This window comes from Empidonax traillii, unplaced genomic scaffold (assembly GCF_003031625.1).
Source record: "Empidonax traillii isolate 1590-97213 ecotype Southwest subspecies unplaced genomic scaffold, ASM303162v1 scaffold196:size3368384, whole genome shotgun sequence".
NCBI lineage: Eukaryota > Metazoa > Chordata > Aves > Passeriformes > Tyrannidae > Empidonax > Empidonax traillii.
The window spans coordinates 62213-85311 of record NW_020955389.1 but is presented as its reverse complement, the minus strand read 5'-3'; the positions used below and the strand labels follow the sequence as shown (position 1 = coordinate 85311).

General features: G+C 41.9%; 1 protein-coding gene across 2 annotated transcripts in view; it reads left to right on the top strand.

Moving 5' to 3' along the window:
- ZNF516 (zinc finger protein 516) overlaps window positions 1–22844 on the top strand; it is a 98131-nt gene extending 75287 nt beyond the window's left edge. For both annotated transcript variants that reach the window (XM_027886885.1, XM_027886886.1), the window contains exons 3-6: window positions 8701–10170; window positions 15070–15174; window positions 16066–16133; window positions 22691–22844. In XM_027886885.1, the coding sequence (XP_027742686.1) occupies window positions 8701–10170; window positions 15070–15174; window positions 16066–16133; window positions 22691–22750 (1703 nt within the window). In that variant the 3' untranslated portion in view covers window positions 22751–22844. The remainder of the gene's footprint in view (window positions 1–8700; window positions 10171–15069; window positions 15175–16065; window positions 16134–22690) is intronic.
- The last annotated feature ends 255 nt before the right edge of the window (window positions 22845–23099 follow it).

Genomic DNA, 23099 nt, shown 5'->3' with positions numbered 1-23099 from the left:
GTTTGCTAGACTGTAGGTGGAGCAGCCCTGTGTGAGACGGGAAGGCATCAGGATGCTCTTGAAGGTCAGAGGGCAAAGAGGGGCTGTGGGGCCTGTCTTGGAAGTCCAGTCCCAAGTCCCAGAGGGGGCTGTGCTGGAGATACGAGCTCCAGCATCGTGTGGCATCAGCATGGGGATCAGATGTGTTGGTTGCAGCCATACTTTGTGAGACTTGTCAGACTGGTCACCTGCCTTCAGCTCCTTAGATACAAATCAAGCCTTCTCAAACAGAAAAAGCCCCACTGAGTTCTTCATTACCCTTGGGTCAATGTAGTGTGGATGAAGGGTAAAAAAGGCACTTGGAAATACTGTGATAATAGAAGCTAGAGCTTCACCTGCAGGTAAGTGCATGTTATTTCATGGGGCTTTTCTCCTGCTAGTGGGCAGAGAATACCCTCATGGACCTCTGTGAGAAATACACAGGGGAAAGGATTGGTAAGTCATTACAAACCCTGCTGCTGCCCAGAATTCCTGTATACCATAAGTATGGAATGACTTACCAAAAAAAATGCCACTGAGGAGATGCAGAGAGATATGGTGAACACTGCACTGACTGAAATGTCTGTGGCACGCTGCCAGAAGTAGCCATTTTACTCACATTTGCACTTTCACTTCATTATGTGCTGTGCTGTGGATGCTTTCCATCTGTCACCTGAAAGTCTGTGTTGACTCTGGAAGGGCTGATACCTGGGACACAGATCACAAAGTACCTGCCTTAGAAGAGGGTTTGTGTTTTGGCTTCAGCACAAAGCTTTTTGGACTTGATGTGCACTGGTGTGAAGCTGAGGGTGATGAAAAGATCTTGCGCGAGGGGATATTAGAATATTTTGTACATGGAGCTGCTCTTTCTTCCGGTTGGTCACTGGGAGGCTTGTAGCATCGGTACCCTGGATAACAACAAAGCCAAATGTTCTTTAAGAAAATATTGTATGCAAGTAGCTGAAGAGAAAAAGTTCACTGTGAACTTTCAGGCTGGTTCTTCAGTACCTAACAACATGTACTATAGTCTGACAGATTCTGGACCTGACACTCTTTCCAACCTAGTTCCTTAGTTGCTTTGTTGGTGTCTATTCTCTTGATTGTGCTTGAAATTCCAATAACATTGCTGGCATTTGCATCTGTGGCTGTGTGGATGGGGGATGGTTTCAGGCCTGCCTTTTCTTTTTGGGGAAAAAAAAATCTTTTAAGTGTGACATAACTCTAAAGCATTTCTGCTGTGCAAAGGAATTTGTAATTTTACTGAGCTAGGGAATACCTTGTAGAAAAGGGTCTTTTATATACTATACTCTTACTGTTCTCAGACTCAGATTTCACTCATCTTAAAAGGTTAAGTTTCAAATTTAATCAACTAAAAATTTTGTGCTTTGTTCAGTCACTTTGGTGACATTTCAGATTCTTGTGAAATGCAAAACTAATGCAGTATCTTTAATGATAATAACAATAATATTCTAAAATAACTCAAAACCCTGAATATGTGCAGTCCAGAACTGAACAAACTTTATTAAATTAGTTTGATGTTTGTCTATTCATGTTGTTTGCTGTCCGGATTGTAAGAGCTCTGTGGGTTTTGTTTTCATAAGCAGCAGGTGTCCTCCTGGACAATGCTGTAGAGATTAGTCAAATGGAGACCAGGGCACATTAGAAGCATCAGCTGGCCTGTCCCTCTTTCATCCCCTGCAGTGTCCCCCAGTTCTGCAGAGGAAAGGAGATGGGGCCCTTCAGCTCTTCTCATGTTCCAGGCATGGCCAGCATGGTGCATTTGACAGCAAGGGTAAAAAATAACTTCCAGGTAAAGTTAGAAATTGCAGTGGATAAGTTAGTGAAATTAAGGAAATGGGACTTTGAAATAAATCAGTATATTGTTGTTCTAGGAATAAAGGGAAGTCTGGGGAAAAAAACCCCAAGAGGTGCAAGAAAAAAAAGTGAAAAATAGCACGGTCATAAAAAGAAATTGAATTAAAGGCACCAGGCATTAATTATGTAATCATTGTGCCAACAGCGCTAGTACTGTTTGGGAAGAAAATAGTGTAAAAAAGCTAAATTTTGTTACTCTGAGGTGCCTGTCGGAGTTTAGGAATGATATTCTCCAATTTAGTACTCCCACTAAAACCTTGCAACCTCTCTTTCCCCCTTCCAGTTAGAAGCACAAAAGACAAAGATCACAGATTGAGATAAGAGCAATTTACTGGAAACAGCAATGAGATAAGAAAAGGAACAGTAACAGCAGCGATATTGATAACAACAGGTATAAGACAAATGATTTACACAGAAAACCTCTGACAATAAACAAATACTGAACAGTTAACAAATACTGGACTATTCCACCCTGCCACGTTTCTCCACCAGAAGGAACGCAAGCTAGAGAGTCTCCTCCCCCACCCCGGCAATGATTTGAGGTGGTATGATTAACATTAGGGTCCTGTCCATGCCCCCTCCTGGCTATTGCAAAAAATTAACCCCATCCAGACCAAAACCAGGACAGTGCCTCAAACAATTGAATTTTTTTGGTCAGATAATCGTTTTCTCACCCCGGGCCCGCTCCCAAAAAATAGGGATACAAAACTGCAGTTCTTATCTTGTGAGATCATGCTTTTTCATAGTCAGTATCCTTTCCCGAGAAATACTCAGTTGAAAGTAGACAGTTCCCATCATGCATCTTTGGCCTGAAATTATTTGCTATGAAATTCGAAAGTCAATGAGAAGTTATTTTAGGAACTATGAAAACGAACATGTAAAAATGGAGAACAGAGACTGTGAATGCAAACTGTACCAAAGGGGTGCTGTGTGGAATGGCATTACTCCCCTTTCCCCCTCACACAGCCGAAGGGAAACCTCTGTGGGGTGGGGTGTGCTGGCTCACTGATAAACCATCTGTATCAGCCAGCATCAAGAGCTGTGTTGGGTTTCTGCCCTATTAAAAACCTCAAACCTCAGCCAAAACCACTCACTGTCAATTCTAAAATTAGTCTGAGAGAAAGAAGGGATATTAGTTGACTGTGTGCTTTCTACCCTTCCGTATCACCCTCTTTCCTGCTAAATTACACCATCCTGCAGTAATGAGTACTCCAGTGTAATCCTTGGTCATCTCTTTTTTTCTGAATTACTGGAGAACTGATGTAGGAGCCTCTGAAGATGTCTAACAACATGTAAAGCAAGATGAGCTTTGCAGATTAGAAGCTGCATCTCCTAACAAAACAGCGTAACATTTTCTTCCTAGTATCTCCCGGGGGCACATGGCCTTGTGCTGTAAGAAAACACAAGAGGGTTTGTAGGAGTTGTCTCTCACCTCACACCCACTTTGCCATCTCGTTGGGGATCTTCTGAGTGGTGCAACTGGAGCAGAAAGCAGGGGAGGTGACAGATAGCATGTGGAGTATAAAAACTAGACACACAGGCAGATAGAACAGGGGGCATGGCTTGTGTAAGACATCCTCTGCAAAACAGATACCAGGTCTCTTTGAACAGCCTGACCTATGCTAAGAGGATAAACCTACTGCTAAGGAGAGTCATGGGCTCACTGTTGAATGCTCCAGGAGTCCTTTCCTAAGCTAACCACATAGGGAATTAGTATGAAAGGAAGGCTGGTTTTGGCATATGTCTTACGGCTATAAGGGTTTTGCTTTGCTGTGCTGATAGAGCAAAGGGAAGGAGTAAGTCATGTTTTGTGCTTCCCTGTGAAAAGGAGGGATTTTTATGCATTGGTAATCCACGTTTTGTCCATATAAGTTTTACAGTCTAAGTGGTGTTTCACCTCTTCCCTTGATGTTTATTCTGCAAGCAGCAAATACATATAATCAGACTGTTGATTTTGTTTGTTTGTTTGTTTTCCTGTTCATCATGGGATTTTCTGCATGCAAGTGTATTTGATTGTTGTTGATAGACTTCAGTGCTCAGGATTACATAATTCTTCTGGAGCTTGGCACTCCTGGGGAGGCTGCAGACGTTGGCCTGTCACTCTTCCATCTTCCCTCAGCCATGTGAGGGACACTTAACTCCTTTTCTTTGTTTTCTGGTGGGTTACTTTTCTGTGTCAGTTCTCCAAACTCCTTCTGACTTACCTGTAATTGCAGATCTGCATAGATATTCTAGAGGCATAGACTGTTTTTGTTGGACCTTCCTTTCACTGGATAAAAGACCTGATTTTCTGCTGCGAAACTGCTTTTTGCCTTTTTTCCTCTGCTGTTTCCCATTGTATTGTGCTTACTGTGGGCTTTTACGTAGTGTCCATTGCTATGGTGTGTATATATTTGTATAGATATTTTTATATGTATATATACACACACAACAACATGACTAGCAAGGCTATTGTGTCTTCTTCAGAGGGCTAGTTTTATTTTTATTTTTATAGTCCATACTTTTGTTTGTGAAAGCCAGCTTGAAGAACTTTGTCTACTACACTCATATTTAACTTGCCATCTATTGTAACATCTGTTTTCTTCAACATTGCTGTTTCCCAGATTTTTCCCTCCCACTGCATGGGGTTTTTTGGATCATTTCCCTTCACTTGTTTTAGCCTGCTTTTTTTCCCAGAGTGAATCTCATTTGATTATTTTGAGACTGCATTTCTCTTCTTTCTGAGTCCCTGTGCATGATTTCCTTGTCCCAATTTTTGCATCTTCTCCAAATGTGATATTTCATGGAGATTCAAATTAGCGTGCTGACTAGAGTCTCTTCTGGATCATTAAAGAAAGTACCAAGTGAAACAGAACCCGAGACAGCTCTTAGCAATATTGCACCTTCTTCCAGTGTTATCCTTTGCTTTTATCACGATTTATTTGCAGCCGGTTTTCAAATCAAGACACAGCATTCATCTCGAAGTGCAGATCACTATCAAATGTTTACTAAATTTCAAACACATCACGTCTGCTCCTTTTCCTTAGATTCCTAGTGCTGTAACACTAGCCAGAATAGGGGCCAATTTCTAACCGGTTCTACTCTTCTGAATAGAAATCACAGTTTCATTGTCTTCAGGCTTGTAGCCTGGTTTACTTTATAGGAAACCTCATGAAATAAAGCAGCTGTGCAGTCCATTCTGAAATTCAGTTTTGTGGAGAAACAAGGGAAGTTTATGCATGTAAGGGGGAGAAAGAAGAGGGATATGTGCGAGGAAGAGGAGAGTCACTTTCATCTGCCTGTGTTAGATAAAGTCACTAAGTGATGGAAGTTGCGTATATTTCTGAAGAGCTTCTCAAATCCCTGAATGCTCCTGTGTTTCTAGACCACAGCTTTCATATAGTTATGTGCTTTGCACTGTCCTGCTTTGCAGTGCTGCTGATACTTGAAGCTGTGGCCAAGACATGAGATAACATCAGCAGCCACGATCTCCTGGCTGGGCACTTTGGGATCTTCCCGCTTTAGCTGTTATCCAGGTATCTGTGACACAGAAAGGCCATAACACTTCAGGCTTGTGGTAAAAGGACCTTTCTGTCTCATAAGGACAACAGATAATAAACAGCTGTTCTGGGTAAGAAACAAAGGAATTGAGGCAAATACGAGGAAATGACCGGGACCGTAGGATAAAAAGTGAGAGCATGCTTAGCCAGGAACTCTTTCAATGGGGAATGTGAGCTATAGCCTGTGGAGATCAAGCAGAAGGTATCTCATTCATGGCTTTTTGCTTTGACCTGACCATAATAAAATGTCAACAGTTTCTGGTGATACTAATGCCTGCGCTGCACTGGTTAGAACAGTATTTTTTACCAGTGATTTAAAAGGATCATTAATAGCCCTTTTCAAGTGGGGCAACTGGCTGGAAGCAGGCAGAAATCTATTTTTCTAAAAAGGCTTTACCTATATTATTGGGTTACATACCATCTTCTCTTCTCTTGCCTGCATCCTCTCTTCCACCTGGCTTTTGCTACCTGCTCACTGCCCACCCTGGACCACCTGCCATGATGGGAAGGATGGCATGTGGCAGTCTGGTTTTTGGTATCTGTAGCATCAGGTCCCTGGTGGATAGCAGGATGAGGTTAGGGGAAAAGCATAGGCTCTGCTTTGCACTGATGAAGAAGTCTGAGTTGGCCTGCAGGTGAAAATTTTTTCTGTTTTGGTTTTGAGGTTTCTTGCAAGAAATGCAGCTTGAGCAATTAGCACAAATATTTCTATTGAGGCTCCTGATCTAAGCTTTTAAAATTATTCCTAGTATGTTTAGCCTCGCTGCTCTTGTGAGACATCAGAGGAATTGAATCTAGCAAGACATTTTGAAGAGATGTTAGAAGCTACGTTTTTTAATAACCTCACAAATTTTCATATAATATACTGACAGCTGCCTTCAGCATTGTGGCAACTGCAGGCCTAGATGCACCTCAGAAATACGTTTATTGTTTTCCTGCATTATGTTACATTTTCCACCTGGAAAATCCCTTTTTCTTTGTTGGCTACCCTAAACAAATAGGGCCAAAAGGATAGTAGCCACCTCAGAGTTCGCAATCCCAGCTTTAATTGGGCACATAGGACTGTGGTCTGTCTCTGTGCTGTCTTCTCCCTCCTCACAGTCCAGACTTAAAGACCAAGCTCAGACCGAACACATGCCACCTCTTGCCATCTGTTTGACCTCTTTGCTCTCTTTGTGGAAACAGCACAGTCAAATAGATTTTGACCGAGTCAGAAAGTATCAAGGAGTGTCTGAGGTATGCAGAGCAACCTGGGAGTTGCAGGTGTTTGCCGATGCCTCCCTTCATCATGGCTGCACAGGTGGACCAAGGAGTAGGTGGAGCCTCCCAGCTCTGCAGTCCCTGGAACAGGGATAGCAGCGGCCTCCCCACTTCCCTCCTCTGCCTGCTCTGCTCAGTGTAGCCAACAGGTCGGTTCACTCTCTGCTGAGTACTGCTACAACCAAAGGATTTGGTTTTGCTTTGCTTTATTATTTACTACAGTGATAAAAGGAGGCACTCCTTGTGATCATAAAGAGAAGCCTTAAAATCTTATTTAAGAGCACAAATATTTTGGGTTTTGACAGATATGGTTTGAAAACAACACAGATGTGCAGTGTCAGATTTCACCACTGCATGGTAAATTTGGTTAATAGTGCTGGGCATGTGCTTTCCCAAAACCCTGTCGCCTGCAACCCAGGAAAAAAAACTTTCTGGGTTGTCGGGGTTTTTTCCCCCTGAATATACCCCCTTAGAGAGTTTGAAAGGAAAATGATCTTTGCAGAGTGAGCATTCAGCCCTGAAAGGCTGAATGGGTAAAATAACCTATGGGTTATTTTTAACCTAATTACCTCAAATTAAACAAAAGCTTAAAGATTTTTTTGCTTGAGTTGAAGATGAGGGCTAAGTAGGCTTTATTTGCAGAGTAACTCTAGCCAACAACATGCTACTTCCATTGCACTGTGCAGAATAATGCCTGTGGCAGTGCTCTGCGCTAACGAATGGCGCTTGATTTTCTGAAAGCTTGGCTTTTATGAGTTGATGTGAGAGTATATGCAGCTCTAGAGCAGTTCACTCCTTTCCCCTTCTCACCCCTCCTACGGATGCAGTGATCACTTTGGACTGGTGACGTTTTAGATGGAGCATGGTCTCCTTACACTTGCCTGGTAGTGGCTTATTAACTGCATGTTAATTGAAACTGAAAGTTTGTCAGATGATTCAATTCAGTTACATGTTAAATGGATTCAGTGCAGTAAGCATTACTGCTGTGATGAAAATCTCTGTGGAATTGATTTGTGAACTGATTTGGAGGGATTCATTGGCTTCATCAGCGGCTCTGAGAGATCAGCATGAGGAAAGCAAGCAGACATAGTCATGCTCCCAGCAAAACCAAATCCTGCTCTTCTCTTTCACCCTAAACAGTTTTAATTACTGTCCAGTATGTTCCCCTTCCAGGACATGTGCTAGATAAATTTACTCTGGAGAGCTGAGAAGTGAAGAAGAAAATGAAAAGAATTGAAAGTCTGTTTTGAATTCTGTAATCTAAATGGCTGAAATGTTGAATTCCTTATCTTTTAGTGGATCAAACAGTCACAAGATTGTTTCAAACATAAGCATATGTTACCAAAAAAAAACCCCCAAAAAACCAAAAAACCACAAGCAAACAAAAAACCAAGAGAAAAAAAAATATCTGCTTTAAACTGAAGGACTGAAAATTCAAAATTTACATCCTTCATAAATCATCTTTTACACTTGGCCACTGCAGAAGTCCCTCTTAAGTTAGGAATTTATTCTGTATGCTGTACCTGCTTATGTGCTTGGTTTCTGTGTGGAGCCAATTTTTATTGCTGAGTTATAAACCCTTTGAAAATAGGGGCTTGTAATGGAAGCACTGACAGACCTTTAACTAGGTCAGTTTTATCTGGCTCCATTATCTTTGCTTTTGTTAAAGCATTAAATGGTTGCAGATTTGTTTATTTTTCTCGCAGGCCCAGAATTTTAACATGGGTATGTTATTGAATTGTTTTTTCTTCAAAATGTCATGAACAGGCAGCATTAGAGAGTTTATCCAGACTCCGCAGTCATCTTTAAAAGTAAATTGAACTGTTGTGTCTTATTTCAAGATTTTCTTGCTTATAAAGTACATTTAGTCTGTAACATGTCATTACGAAACTAATACCAAAATTTCCTTTTTCTCCTGCTGTCTTATTCTAGTCTTGAATTCTGCTCTGTCTTTTGAGTTCCTTTCTATGTAAAATGACAGTGATGTTTTTTTCTTTGTCCCATTCAGATGAAAAGCCATACCACTGCAACTTTCCTGAAGAAGAAACTCCAATGATAACATCTCAGTTGGATGAACTCCCAAAGCTGGGAAGCCGCAATGCCAGAGAAAATGAGGCCAGGGAATCTAAACCAGAGATTCCTGTCCTGATGTCAGCACTGGAGAGTGTCATCAAGGAACCCTTTTCAAAATACCAAGGTTCTGCAGACATGAAGATGCCAGGATTTCATCACAGCCAAGGGCTTCTTTGCTCCAGTCACATTGCTAGCTTTGCTTCGGGTGTGGGCCAGACATCTTCAGACATGGCCATGGACTTGAAAACATCACTTGAAGTGCAGGCTAGTCGTGCTAGAGAAACTTTGCTAGACTTGCACAGGGAACATCCTCTGATAGAAAAAGGTGCTGAAGCTCTTGAGTTAGCTCCACTCGATTTGAGTGAAAAATCAACAAGGGATAATTCATGCAGTAAATATCTGAATACATCCTTCCAGGCTGCTTTAATTGTCTACCCATGTCCTTTCTGCAGTCACAAGACCTACTACCCCGAAGTCCTGTGGATGCACAAAAGAATTTTGCACAAAATCAGCTGTAACTCGATGGTACCCCCTTGGGTTCAACAGAACGGATTCAAGAGTATTAAAAACAACCTGGTCTTTCTGGCAAGGAGTGGGCGCACTGGCCCCCCTCCTGTTCTCGGTGGTAAGGAATGCCAGCCTTTGCCCATTGCCAGATTTACACGTACTCAAGTGCCAAGTGCATTGCCAGGTTCCAAAACCAGCTCTCTTTCTGTCGGGATGACTGCGAAGTCTGGTGGTACACATCAGTCAAAGGACAGTCATGCCTTCAGCCACTGTGGTCCACGCTTATCGGGTCTGGATGGGTACAGACAGCCCAAGCTAAACCATTCCCAGGAGCAGTACAGCATAGCAGCACAACAGAAAAGTAAATATGAAGCAAATTCCAAACTTATGCAAATGGGAACCTATAGTAGAAGCGTAACGCCTACACAGACAGTCATATCCAGGCCTAGCACACAGCCCACAAACAGTAAGCAAGTGGAAAAGTACGTGGTGCCCCAAGGAAGTACCGGTTTTACCCCTCCGGGTAAGCACTGTGCGTCCGACTCCATGAAGGCCAAATACAACCCACCCCTGCAGTACCATCCTGTGTGTAAAAGCGAGCAGTACACTAAACACGAAGAGCCACCGGTGCCTCAGAGGGAGTCTCACATGAAGGCTGGGAATGAGATGAGGACATTGGCAAACTGCACAGCGGTAGCACGAGCAAGTCCGGTACTGCAGCCCCAGCCGAGTACCGTGGGAGTTTCTCCAGCTTTACACTCCAGCAAACAGGATGTGGGATCAGATGTGCATGAGAAACATTTGGACATTTTAAATATCTTTAAAACATACATTCCAAAGGACCTTGCTTCATTGTACCAAACCTGTGGTGCCAACAGCCCTGTCCTGGATCACACAGGTAAGATTTTTACAAGCCCTTCCATAGCTGAGGACATAGGCTTGCTTGTTCCTGCTTCATTCAGAGCCACGACATACTGTTTCCCAGTTTTTCCCTTCTCTGCTTTTAATGGTTTTTTGTTTTTATGGTTCATTGTTTTTATCATTGCTGGATAGGCTTGAATAGGTTTGTTTACTGCTCTCTTAACACTGCAGCATCCCCCCTTGTGCACTGTGTGACATTTCTGTCACAGGTTAAGTGTATCTGGTTCCACCTGGAGTACTGCTGTTCCTTTGTCCTCTTGCTTCAAGCAGGCTAGAGTTACACAGATGTGCTGTCACAGGAAGATCTCCCTGATATGCTGGTGCTGGCACACATCATCATCTTTTTGCTTCAGGCAAAATAAACATCCTCTGGGGCTTATCTGTGATGTTATTTTGGAGGTTTTGTTCAATTTTATCTGCAAACAAGTCTCCCAACAACAGAGAGGGATAATCACTTGTCATTGTCCTTTGTCTTCCTTGACAAAAGTCTTAAGATCTTCCTTGTCCATGTCAAAGATTGCAACTGTATTTTTTAAATGAGTCTTTTGATCTGTTTGTATGTTTGTAATTAAAAAGAGGTAGGGCTGAATACATGCCTGCTAATTCACATAAGCAGAAAAGTCAGTTGTGCAAATAGCCAGTTTAAAAGTTCAGGGACTAAAAAATTTCAACTGCCATGTTAAAGGAAAAAAAAAAAGAAATCTATGTATTTGCATTTGAAACCATACTCTTGTGATGATCTGCCAGAATTAGTTTGTCTCAGTGGAAACTGAAAATAACACTGATAGGCTACACATGAGGTGAGGGTGTGTCTGAAGGGGAGGAGAATGGGAGCCATAGTCTTACCTCTCATGATTTATAAACCATCTGAGTTTGTTATACCCTTCTTCTCTTTGTAGAAGTTGTGCAAATAAACTCCACGCAGAAACAGCACATGCTCCAGACCAGTGTTCTGGTGTCCTCACCGGACGTAATGCCCTCTGTTTTGTCAAAAGGGTGTGTGAAATGGAGCTTGTGACCCCATTTTGCAAGTGGCACAAAATCCAGGACATTTGGAAGCTGGTAGCCTAAGGACAGCTATGGTCTTGTGCCCAGAAGGTGTGTGAAAGTTGACTAGTGTGGCAGCCGTAAGGCAAGGAAGGAGCCATAGTGTTTGACTGGGTCTTGGTGGAGGGACCTTTTGAAGAAGACAGAAAGGCAAGATCTGTCTGACATAGTCCATGAGGTGCACCTTTAAGCCATTCCATTGTCAGCTTTGCTCAATCATTTGACAAGTAATGCTGTGTAGGGAGCAGCTGTTACTTAATGAGCAGATCATTTTGCAGGTGGTTAGGGGCTACCTGATGATTGTAACTTACCCCAGGCTTCTGTGTTTTTTTTTAACGAAGCAGAGGAGGATATGTTTAGTTTCTAAAACTGTGGGTTTTCCTTTTTTCCCCGTGTCTAGGAATGTTGTCTAAAGTTTCTCCCTGCTCACTTCCTGCTCTAAATACCAGTGAATTCACCACCAACTTGGGGTACCTTCACATGGGTGCCCACCTTGATGTTATTTAATATTACGTTGTGTCAACCTGCTCAGAGAAATCTTCCTGACCCAGTGAGCTCCCAGCCGTGTTAGGAGAGAGAGAAAAACAGTAAAAGCTAGGAACTAGAAGCTGACTTAGAGAATGCAGGCATCAGAAAATTCATGATGACTGTTGGAACAAAGTAAAATAGGGGCAGGGTTTCCAAAGAGGTCTCTATTTACCTGCTTTTTGAAAGAGGGATTTTATTGGCAAAACGTTTTTGCTGTGCAGTGATTTCCAGAGACACTTTAACTGGAAGTTATTTAGTGCCCATCTCTGCTTTGAAACCTCTTCTTTCATTCCAAGTGTTTTACAGCAATCAGGTTTTCGGAATTTGAAGCCTCTTTTTTTTTAATGTAGCTTGTCTTCATTTTATATACAACTTTCAGGTTGTTGATGTTTCTCCAAACCAATTGGCATGATGGCTGTTTTTCATAGCACTCAAATAAAAAGCTGCTTCAGGCAAAAGGAACGAGATCCTACCAAAAAAACAGAGGAGAGTAATTGAACTTTGTCTGAAATAACATATGCCCTAGATAGGCTGAGCCCTGTGAGTCAGTATGCATCATAAAATTTAGCCTTAATCTCATAATATGAATATGGCAATCATGACATGAAGGACAACCAAAAATCCCACTTAGGTATGCTATTTGTCATGTTTTTCTCTCAGTGGAGTATTTCCAATAGACATTACTTTTTTTTTTTTTTTTTTAAATATGATGTCATCTTGGATCACACTAGAATGTTTTAGTGTGTGGCAGTGCAGTGTTCTTATTTCTAGGATTCTTTGTTTCTCTTCCATTTATTCCAGTGTCCTTGGAAGAGAGTTGTTGTATGTACTGTTGTGATACAGCTGCAAACACAAAGCTTGCTGTACTTAGGTTAGTTTGTTTCACACTGCCCAATCTTCCCAAATGCTTGTAGAGACAATCTTATTGTTATCTTTAGTAGTGGTTATTTATTTTGTTCATGACATTTACATGAATCACTGTATTAGGAAAGGATGGTTTATGGCAGCAGATGCACTCTTTCTCTGAGTCTCCTTTGAGACCAGCTTTGAGCATCGATTTCTCAGGAACTCCCATTCAGATAGTCACGTTTGTTTACCTGTAATTTGCTAAGACCTGTAGTCATCCACCCTCTTTTTTCCACATATAGGATAACCTGAGTGATGATTCATGGGGGTATTGCCTTGTGGCAGTGATGCCCATGGCTCAAAGCTCTGAACTATCTAAAGCCTTGTGGTGCTACTTAGGAAATACAACAATGGCAAATATATCTGGAAGTGTTGCATTTTTCCCACCTACTTTTTGAATAACTACCATAAAGTGAGAGCTGGGGAGGGGTTAGATAAAAGCGTTAACCCACTCACCTTCAGCATTCATACAGGGTATGTTGGCTTACTCCTCAGCCTTCCCTCATGCGTGACTCAGAAGGGAGCAGTGCTGCCATGAAGGCTGTTGGATTGGGTCTGTAATGGCTGCTGAGACAAGTGAATTCATCTTCCACAAAGTGAGACATGGGTAGAGGGATTAATTCTCTCTCCCGAGGTGTCAGAACGATGACCTGAGGAACCCACCTCTTCTGGGTTTCACAGGAGCTGCTGTGCGAGTCCCTGCCTGTCCAGTAGTCGGCATGGGGCTGTCCAGCAAAGGTCACAGCTGGTTCCTCAGCACACTTCCTTCGGCTTTTTGCTTTCAAGTTTTCAGCTGTAGTTCTGGCCAGTGAGGAAAATGCCAGTAACAGATCAGAAAACCTGCTTTAATCTTGGCTGCTTTACAAGGCAAATCTATCTCCTTATAGTACAGTAAGGCTCTTATTGACATGTGATTCTTTTTTTTTAATTTTTTTTCTTTTCCTTCTCTTTTTGAGGTTTTTGTTTGTTTCTGTGTGTGGGTATAACTGATCTGGATTTTCTCCAAAACACAGTCTTGTATTTGATTCCCAGAAACTTAATATTTGGGAGAAAGAGTGTTCAAGTATATTATACAGACTGTGCTGCCATCTGCAGGAGGTGCTATTATAAAAGGAGAGAACAATTTGTGAGTGGGGCATTTGCTGGCATTTGTTTGGTGTTTTGTTGTTGTTGTTTTTTTCTTTTTTTCCAGCCAGACATTTCTTTCCAATATATGGTGTGGTGAAAACTATCACAGGACACTTGATGTCATAACAGCAGAGTAAATGGCAGCTGTCTTCTTTACCATTCATCTTTAGGTGCAGCATCCATATTTTGGATGAATCCTCTGGCATCCTGCAGTTGAGTTTTCAGTTGTGTGGAGGGTTTTTGTTCCAGCTTTTTGTTCATAATTTTATTCTTCTTAAGTGCTGTAATAGGGAGGGGAATATGAAAGAAAAGCTGAAACTTCAGTTCTGTTGACAACCCTCTCAGAATTTCTTTAAAAGCCAAAGTATTCCAGTGGCAACTGGAAACATCAACTCTTTCCTTCCGAAGAGGGCGTTTTACCAAAATAGAAAAGATGATGTTCAAACATAATTTTTTTTTTAATAGTAAAAAAGCCCAATAAAAGTCAAATGTGTCTTTTTTGATCAGCAGCAAAAAGACAAAGACCAGCCCTTTAAGTCAGATGCTGTAAACTGACCTTTGGAGAAAAAGGAGAGGTTTGAGCGGTTTTCCACAAATGCTAATGGCCTAGAAAACATGTTTACCCAGGGCTGGGGGAAGGCTGCTGTGCTGCTACCAGCTCAAAATGTCCGGAATGACACTTTCATTCACAGATGTCTTTCTTCTATGCCTCAGAGGTCCAGGGTCAAAGCAGCACCGGCAGGCAGGTAGGCAGGGGCGAAAGGTTTGATCAGTCTGCGATGGCTCCGCTCACTCTGCATTTGTCTCTGAGGTATTGCCGCCTGGGGGGGACAGTCGGGCTCTGGTCCTACTCACTTCCTATTATCCATGTGACTTGTCTCCGCCACGCTGGAGTCACTTTGATTTGCCTGATGTACTGCTTGACAAAGCTGGGTGATGGCTGAGAAGTGGATCCAGCTGCTCTGAAAAGCGCACACCTGACATGCCAGTCCTGGTGCGGGCACATCATGGGGAGCATTTTTTAATTCAATGTAATTTATGCATTCTTGCAGTCCTGTGTGTGCCTGGCCTGTCAGCCAGTGCCTAGATGAAGGCTGACAGTTGTCATCCAGGGCCTGAAGGTAGCCTCACATAATGACACATTAGACATACTAATGATGTTTTCTTCTGGCATAATGTTTTCTTCTCAACTTTCCTTTCTCCTCTTCCCCCCCCTGCCCCCCCTCCCCCCCCCGCCTTCCTCTCTCCCCCTGTCTCCTGACTACAGGGATGCTCAGGACACAAACACGCCAAGGAGACTGTGTCTGCAGAGAATGTGGAAAATGCTTTACCCAACCCAGTCACCTCAGGACTCATCAGAGGTCCCACACAGGTACCTTTTCACACTTGCTCTTTCTTTCTCCCTTTCCCACTTGCCTGCTTTCAGATTCTGCTAACAAAATACCAAGAATTGCATTTCACATCCCACGTTAACCTAAGTAATTCCAGTACCTGAATCTTATAGACAGGTTTTTTATTTTTATGACTGTTGCTCTTGTTCTCCAGATATTGCCTACCTGATCCCTGCCCGAACTCCATAAAATTGCAATGCATTTAAGATAACTCTGTTTGCAAATGTTTTATTTTAATTAGAGAGTAGGGTACTCAGAAATGAATATGCTAATGAATTCTGTTGCCACCAGCACAAATTGAAATCAAAGTATCCCTTTCAGCACAACATAAGGCTTTGTTTTGCCTCATCGTTGCTGTTGACAGGAACATTTTTGTGGGAAACAAGATTTTTCCTCACACTGGTCAGCCCCAGCAGCCATTTTTAGCCTGACACAGTCTGTGGTTGAGGCTGGAGGAGGCTGAAGCCACCGGTGCCTTGAGACCTCCTGAGCATTGCATGAGACAGTGAGACTAGCGGGCTCCTCCTCAAAAGTGTGAATGATGCATACATAAGCCAGTCTGATGCAAAATGACAGAAGCCAAATGGTAAGTAATGCAAGAAGAGGGTCCCTTTACACATACACTGATAATTAATGTTGTCAGTGATTGCTTTCTTCAGCACTGAAGTCTGAATTAAAAAGGGCAGTGGCCCTAGGCTGCCATTAGCACACTCTCTTACAGTAAGTGTTACGGTAAATTGGTATTTTCCGGCCACAGGCTAGTAGCTGGTGTCTTTTTTTGAACGTGGTTAATCTGTAATGGTCTCAAATAATGTACACACACTAACGAAGCTTGAATGTTCATCTGTTAACAAGCCCCCTTGTTCCCACAGTGGTATTTGAGTCTAATGGACTCCGAGGTACTGAAGTTCACACCACCTCCGCAGATGCCCCAAAACAAGTATGTTTTACAATTAATTGGATGTTTGGTTTTTAATGTGGTAGCTGGGAAAAAGTTTCACAGTGATACTTGTCACTGAAGTACTGACTGTTTTATAACATGTATAAATAATAATGATATCACTTAATTTTTAACTCTTAAATTTTTTAAGCATTTTAGCAGAATCTGTTATATAGAGAGTCAGTTAATTGTAAAGCAGGTAGTTAGTGTTTAAATAAACATGTTACTGGCTTACTGGGGACTGGGTGGGATAGGTAACTCTGTAATGTGCAGTGACATGTAATGGTGAGACAGAAATTTGCTTTTACAACTAACACATTTTCTGCTACCACAAGGCAATTGATGTTTAGTCCGTATTTTTCAGATTATTTGTACCCTGATATTCAGTACCTGGCCTTTGAAAGGCTCTCATCCACCAATTTCTGTGGACTCTGTGTGTTGGTGTGCTTTCCTGTTTCTACTATACAGTTTCCTGTCTTAACAAACACTTCTCAGTGCTCTGAATTATACATGACAAAGCTGTTACAGAGAAAATCATTAAACTGAATTTTTTTCATGTATCTTACATCGTTGGAGACTAGTGTCATAACCTGAACCTTTCCACTCCATCTTGTAGCTTGGCAGGTGGGTTTCAGGGCACACCTTCATGGGCGGTTTTCTTTCATTGTGAAACTGCCTCCAGCATCACTCACTTTTCCTTTCATCCGCGTTTTTAGCTTTACTTTTCATTCCAGCAGCCCCCATTCTCCTGTCTCTTACTAAACTATTGCAGATGTTTTTGGCCAAGCTTAGAGAAGGCATCTCCTTGCATTCTCCTTTACGAAGTTTAGGAAGTGGTTTCTACTTGCTCAATAAGCATCCTCACTGGGCACCACCACATCACCTAGTTCATTATGCTACACCCTTCGTGGAGGCTTTTAGGACCTTCTCAGTCGCACTTACATCTTTCTGGCCTAAAGGCCCGTGTGGGGAACACAGCCTCTGCCGCAGGAGCATCTTGTTAATATCAAGCCATAGGAGTGGCCAGCAATTCTCATAAAGTTTTCAAGATGGCATAGCACTTCATTGTTGTGGGCAATGTTTGTTTTGCTTTGCGTTACCGGGACAGTAACGGCAAAGTTATTCTGTAGTGCCCTCCTTATGATGCTGGATAAGCATAAAATTGTGCAAGGAAGCATCTGTCAATAACAGAGGCAGAGTGAATGGCAGAGAGACAAACATGGTAAATGTGACAGTGAAACACTGCAGCTCTGCCAGCTAGCTCAGCTAATCTTTCGTTTTCACCAGTTTAGAAATGTAGATTTAGTAAACCTAAGCATCTTTTAAAATGCTCTTTCATCTTTTCATGCTTGTGGTTTTCTCTCATATGTAGTTGAGACTGGATTCTGAAGGCATCTAAGTTTCTTTCTTCTAGAAGACAATAAAAGGTCAAAGGTGGAAATACATTTCCAAAAAATTCTGAAATAACCATATCTATCCAAAAGGAAATGTGGCAGCTCAGACCACATCTGGACTCTTTTTGTAATTCGGGTTATATTACTGCACAATAAATTTACTCATAATCTTGTCTTTGTAAACTACTGTCATGCCAGAATTTATTGGCTAACTTCTTCCATGGCAAATGTAGCTTGCTCTTGCAGTCTCAGTCCTTGTCAATCTGTCTTCAGAACATTTGATTAAATTACAGCATCTCTCAGTATAGCAGAATTCTGAGTAGGGGTTAGCTTCACGAGTCACTTCATCTCTTGCCAGTCACTATTACTCCCACAGAAGATGCAGTATGATCATTTCTCCAGGAGATAGTTCCCTTTCTTTTGTCTTGTTTGCTCCTCAGTATCAGCCTTTGTCTCAGTTTGTCAGCATCTGTGTCGGGTAGGATTATTCAGTTGTCTGCTGTTTTGCTTGTTCTCATTGCAAGCAGGCATTGTGCTCCCCCAGAAGACTCCACCTGCACAGTCCCTGGGCATTACAGAGGGAATACTCTCATTTCTACCTGCAGCTGTAGGGGCCTTTAGAAGCACAGAAATGAGCTCGCACTGAAAACGGTGCCTGCAGCATTCCGTTAACATTACCATTTCCCACTTAAAACGTTGTCACTCCGTGTCTTCATTTCATTTCTTAATTGGGGACAGATCTATTCATGAGAGTTTATAGTGTAAAGTCAGTTCAAGTTACAGAAGTGCCGTGCACATGCTCCGAGCAAGAAATAATAGTTGCCATGTACAGTAGCTTTAGAAGGAAAGTTGTTTTTTTTTTTTTATTTAATGTCAAGTGGAAATGATTCACTTTACATAATGTTTCCTCCTCACAGGTAAAGTATCTTCCCCTGAGTAGTCTGCTAAAGAGTAAAAATATTAACATTAGTATTTCATGGTTCCCCATTCCCTTCTGTAGTCAACCAGAAGATCATCTCCAAAGGTTTCCTTTATGAAAGAATGTTAGGTAGGGCTTTTAAAATCCCCCAGCATGGTAGCTTGCAACAGAGCTTCATTATATGACAGTTTTATCACAGAATAATTCTCATTCTGCATGTTAAAAATAGGGTCTACTGCCAGGCTTTTTCAAAAATGATCCAGATAAATCTATATTTAGGTGTATAAATAAGAGCCCTGCATTAGGGTAGTGAATCACCGACAGGACATGCAGGTGTTCGGCGTCACTGAAAAGGAGGTCACCTGTCGGAGTGTGTAAAAAAGATCGGACACACATGGTTTTAATACTATTAGCACTGGGCTGTGTTTCGTGCTTTGTTGTCAGCACCAATGAAATATAAATAAAATGTAGGAAACAAGGTGTTCATTCATAATGTTATTTACTGTGGTTTCTTATTTCTACCTGAATGCTTTAAAAAAAAGGACATTTTTACATAAAGTGAATTTCCCATGAATTGTGGAATATTTCATAGTCTTCTTTATCTAAAGGACAAAAAATGCTCATTACATACCCCAAGTCAATACAATCTGTGCAAAGTCATGTAGGTTCTGTTGAAATGCTGCCATGTTAAACATACTGAATATTCTGAATATTTTTATAAATGCTAAATATCCCAATATATACATAATTAGGCTTGCTTATCCACAATGAATATGTATCTTAATTTGGAATACACTAAGCAACCTCTAAAGATATGATTTAGTAGGCATGAATTGGGGGAGCACACTCCAATTGCATGTACATGGCAAGACAAAAGCTGGCTACCCTTCGGAAGGGGCCTTGCAAGAGCGCGTGTCTCAAAGCAGCTGCGTGTGTCTTAAAGCAAAGCTCTCCTAAACCGCGGGGTCATTTCAGAGACACTGCCTGATGCTGCAGCGTTGCAGCCAGAAGCCCAATTCCCAGTGGCACAGGAGTCAGTCTTGAGCTTGCTTTTGCAAAGTGGTGACAGCAGTGGTAGCAATTTCAGTTGTATGCTGTGTATTTATCTTCTGCTTTTGCATTTTTAAAGCCGTATAAAAGCTTGGCCCACTGTAGTGATATGGTCTATCCTCTATCAGTGTCAGTCAATATGCTCTAAAAATTTTAAGGAACAAGTAATTGGGTGTTCAGAAGGCATGATTTGCTAGTTATCAGTGAGGAAGAGTTCTGTTTAATTGAGAATATGTATCTATATCTATATGTGAAGCATATTTGCAGAACTGAAACCAGAGACACCAAGTTCTTCGCTTTCTTTGCAAGCGAAACAAGCAAAACCCCCAAAACCCCAACCTTTGTCCTCTACAGAAAAACACCCTTTTATTCACAGAAAATCTCTTAGAAGCTACAGCCCAGAAAAAAAAAAAAAAAAAAAAAAAAAAAAGAACTGCTGGTATCATGAATACTTCTGGCTGAAGCTTTCCCCTTGCCAGAAGGCGCTGATGATCCTTTTCTGTGAAGCAGCAGTGGGCACCACAGTTCTTGGGCCTCATTCACTGAAAAGAGCAATGTGCAGTAGGTCCTGTGTGACAGGGGTAAAGCACCTTCATAAGGGGTCCATAAGCCTTAATTTTCTCCACTAGAAGTATTTTAAAATATTTCTTGCAGTGTTCAATACTTGAAATAGCATGAATGTGAACAGTTGGAATTTGGGGGATAGACAGATTGGAAAGAACCATCAAGAAAACACAGGGCATATGTGTGTATGTGTATTGTAAAGGAGCTAGGGGGAAAAGCTGGGGACATCTGTTACCTGTAATGTTTTTTAATCCAGAAATAGCACAGCTGTACTTGTCCTAAAGCAACTTTGGAGAGAAGGGGAGGAGGCAAAAAAACCCAACCCAAATGAAAAAGTTGTTTAAACTATTGGTTTCTGAATTTGACTGGTTTTGGTTTTCTTGCATTCAAAATTTTGGTGCTGTCTGTTAAAAGACCTATTTATGACATTTGTTCTTATGAAATGTCTTGCCCTGGTTCCTTGCAGAGTTTCTTCCAAAGATCATGATTAATAGTTCAGTCCTCATTATTGCAAATGTTATTTTTAAATAGTTATTCTGAGAACAAGAATTCCATTAATCAAAATAATAGATAATGAACAAATAAATGGCAACCTAATTTGTCTCGTTCATACATATGGAGATTATAATGCAAACAATCAAGGAACCATGGAGGCTGCTGTACTGGCAGCTGAGTAATATGCATGTACTGTATGTCTGTTACTTTGGGAGCATTAGAGACAGGATTAGCAGCTGTAGTTCTTGTCTCAACACTTTCCTATTGCTGGCAAATAGGAGTGGTATCTGTGCTCCAGACTGATCATTGCAGTTTATTTCAGTGCCATGCAATGATCGGCCCTCCAGTATATTAACATGTACACAAACTATTATTTTCCTGTTAACTGGTAAAAAGCCCTAGAAGTTGGTATGAAAGCAGCTTTGGCATGGAAGCTCTAGGTTTCACATAAAGATCTTCTGGTTTTCACTGAAAGTGAAGAAAGACTACTTTTAAAAAGGAAAAACATTTCACTTCAGGATGATTTCTGTCCAACTATGTATCAACCAGTTCGAAGTCTGACTGTATCCTTGGGCCTGTGGGAGTACAAGGGGTTGAGCCACCGGGTGGGTTTTTGCACACATGAATCTCAGGTGCTGTTTCTCAGAGAAACAAGCAGCACAAATACGCTTCAGCCACCCACCCACCACCTCCAGCCCCTCTGCACTCTCCTTGCAGGTGTGGGGAGGATAGATTATCCTTTTCACAGATCCCCTGTACTATGTGGTCCATGGCACGCTTTCACCACCTCGCAGGCTATCCATCCCAAGAGAGCACCCCTAAATTACAGCCCTTCTTTTCAGTTCTTACCCAGGGAAACTGGGACAAGGTGCCTGCCATCCCCTCGCCTCTCTCCATCCCTCCTCCCCTATCCTGGTGAAGCCCTGCTGTGCTCCCCCGTGTGTGTAGAGGCGGTTCGATACGAGACGTTTTAATGATGAATGCCTCCTCCTGGAATTGTGGCTGTGTCTCTCAGGCATGATGCAGCCGCGCAAAAATGTAAAGCATCTTTCTTAGTTTACTGCAGGAAATTCAGCATCCAACTAAGGAAGTTTTATCACATCTCTCATTCAGTTACTGTTTCCTACATTTCAAATATACTGCAGTCTGTACAGCAGCTTTTTTTTTCTTTAATTTTGTTGCAAATCTTTCCGACTTAAACCAAACTTTGACTGGTAAATGTCATGAATCTCAGGCCAGGTTTAATTAGGAATTTTCTAAATCTATTAACAAAAGAGATGCACTTAATACATTATGTCAACCAGAGCTGGGCTTTCTTTAGCTATTTCGAGGGCTGCCATAGGCACAGCTTGAAACTTGCTTGGATTTTACATGGGTGCCGTATTTTATGTTGCATTAATTTAAAATGGTCTGTTTCACTTCATCAAGACTTTAGCTTAAGGATAATGCATTTATGTAAGATTAATCTTGCCATGTTGTTTTAGGATCAGGATTGTAAACTGCATTGTTCCGACAGTGATGTTCTAAATGTCATTTTAAAGCTTTTCTTGAGAGCTGCAGGCTCCCACTTATTCATGATGTTATCTTTAATTTCACTTGATTTTAGAATATCCCTGCTATTTTTTCCAACATGGTAATTATTCATGAAAATTGGCTAAGAAAATAAAAAGAAGATGACAAGGAGGGTGTGTGGAAAGCCGCCTTAGCATTTGACAGACCTGCCCAAGAATTTAATTTTTCTTCATTCAGCTGCCTCTGTGACCTCAAACTTCAGCCTTTTTAAAGCACTGATCTAGTTATGAATCCTTTTTGGCTAGCACAAAATTCCACTTTTTGGAGGCCTTTTCTCTCCCTCCTTGTTCTCAGAAGCCTATTCTGAACTGCTCCATCAGACGCTATGACTTGCTGTTGTAGTTGAAGGGGGGACTTTATGTGGGCCTAACACACTTTGCTCTTGGTGGAGATGCTTTAAAAAAAAACCCTAAAAAACCCAAAAAACTTCTCATGTGGTGGGTCAAGATGAGTGCACATGATGCTAATAAAGGGTAACAAACACCAGCAGGACTTGCTGGAGGGTGTCATGCCTGGGAGCAGAGGCGAGAATGAGCTTTTTCCCCGTCTTCTTCTTCTTGCAGGGGAGAGACCACGTCAGTGCGGAGGTCACCCACACGCTGCATCTCCGGAAGGGAACCTAGAGCCTTGGCAGGAGAGCCCCGAGGCCAGCAGCCCCCAGCCCCGAGGGGCAGCGCCGGCAGCCCCCCACGCCGAGCAGAGCAGAGCAGCCCCCCTGCAGCCACCGCCTCGCCCAGAGCTGCTGCACGAGACTGAAACCAGCGCTCTGCCAGGAGGGGGGATGCCTCTGCGCTGTTAATCATTTTAAAATAAATGAAGATGCTACACAAGATATATATAAATTGACGTACTAATCAGTCCCATGGTTCCTTATTTCCTTTATAATAAACAGTGGAGTTGGCAAGCACTGTGGCAGCACGAGGCATCTATATTAATCAACAGAAGTTTGAGACACTGGAAAAATTAAACTTT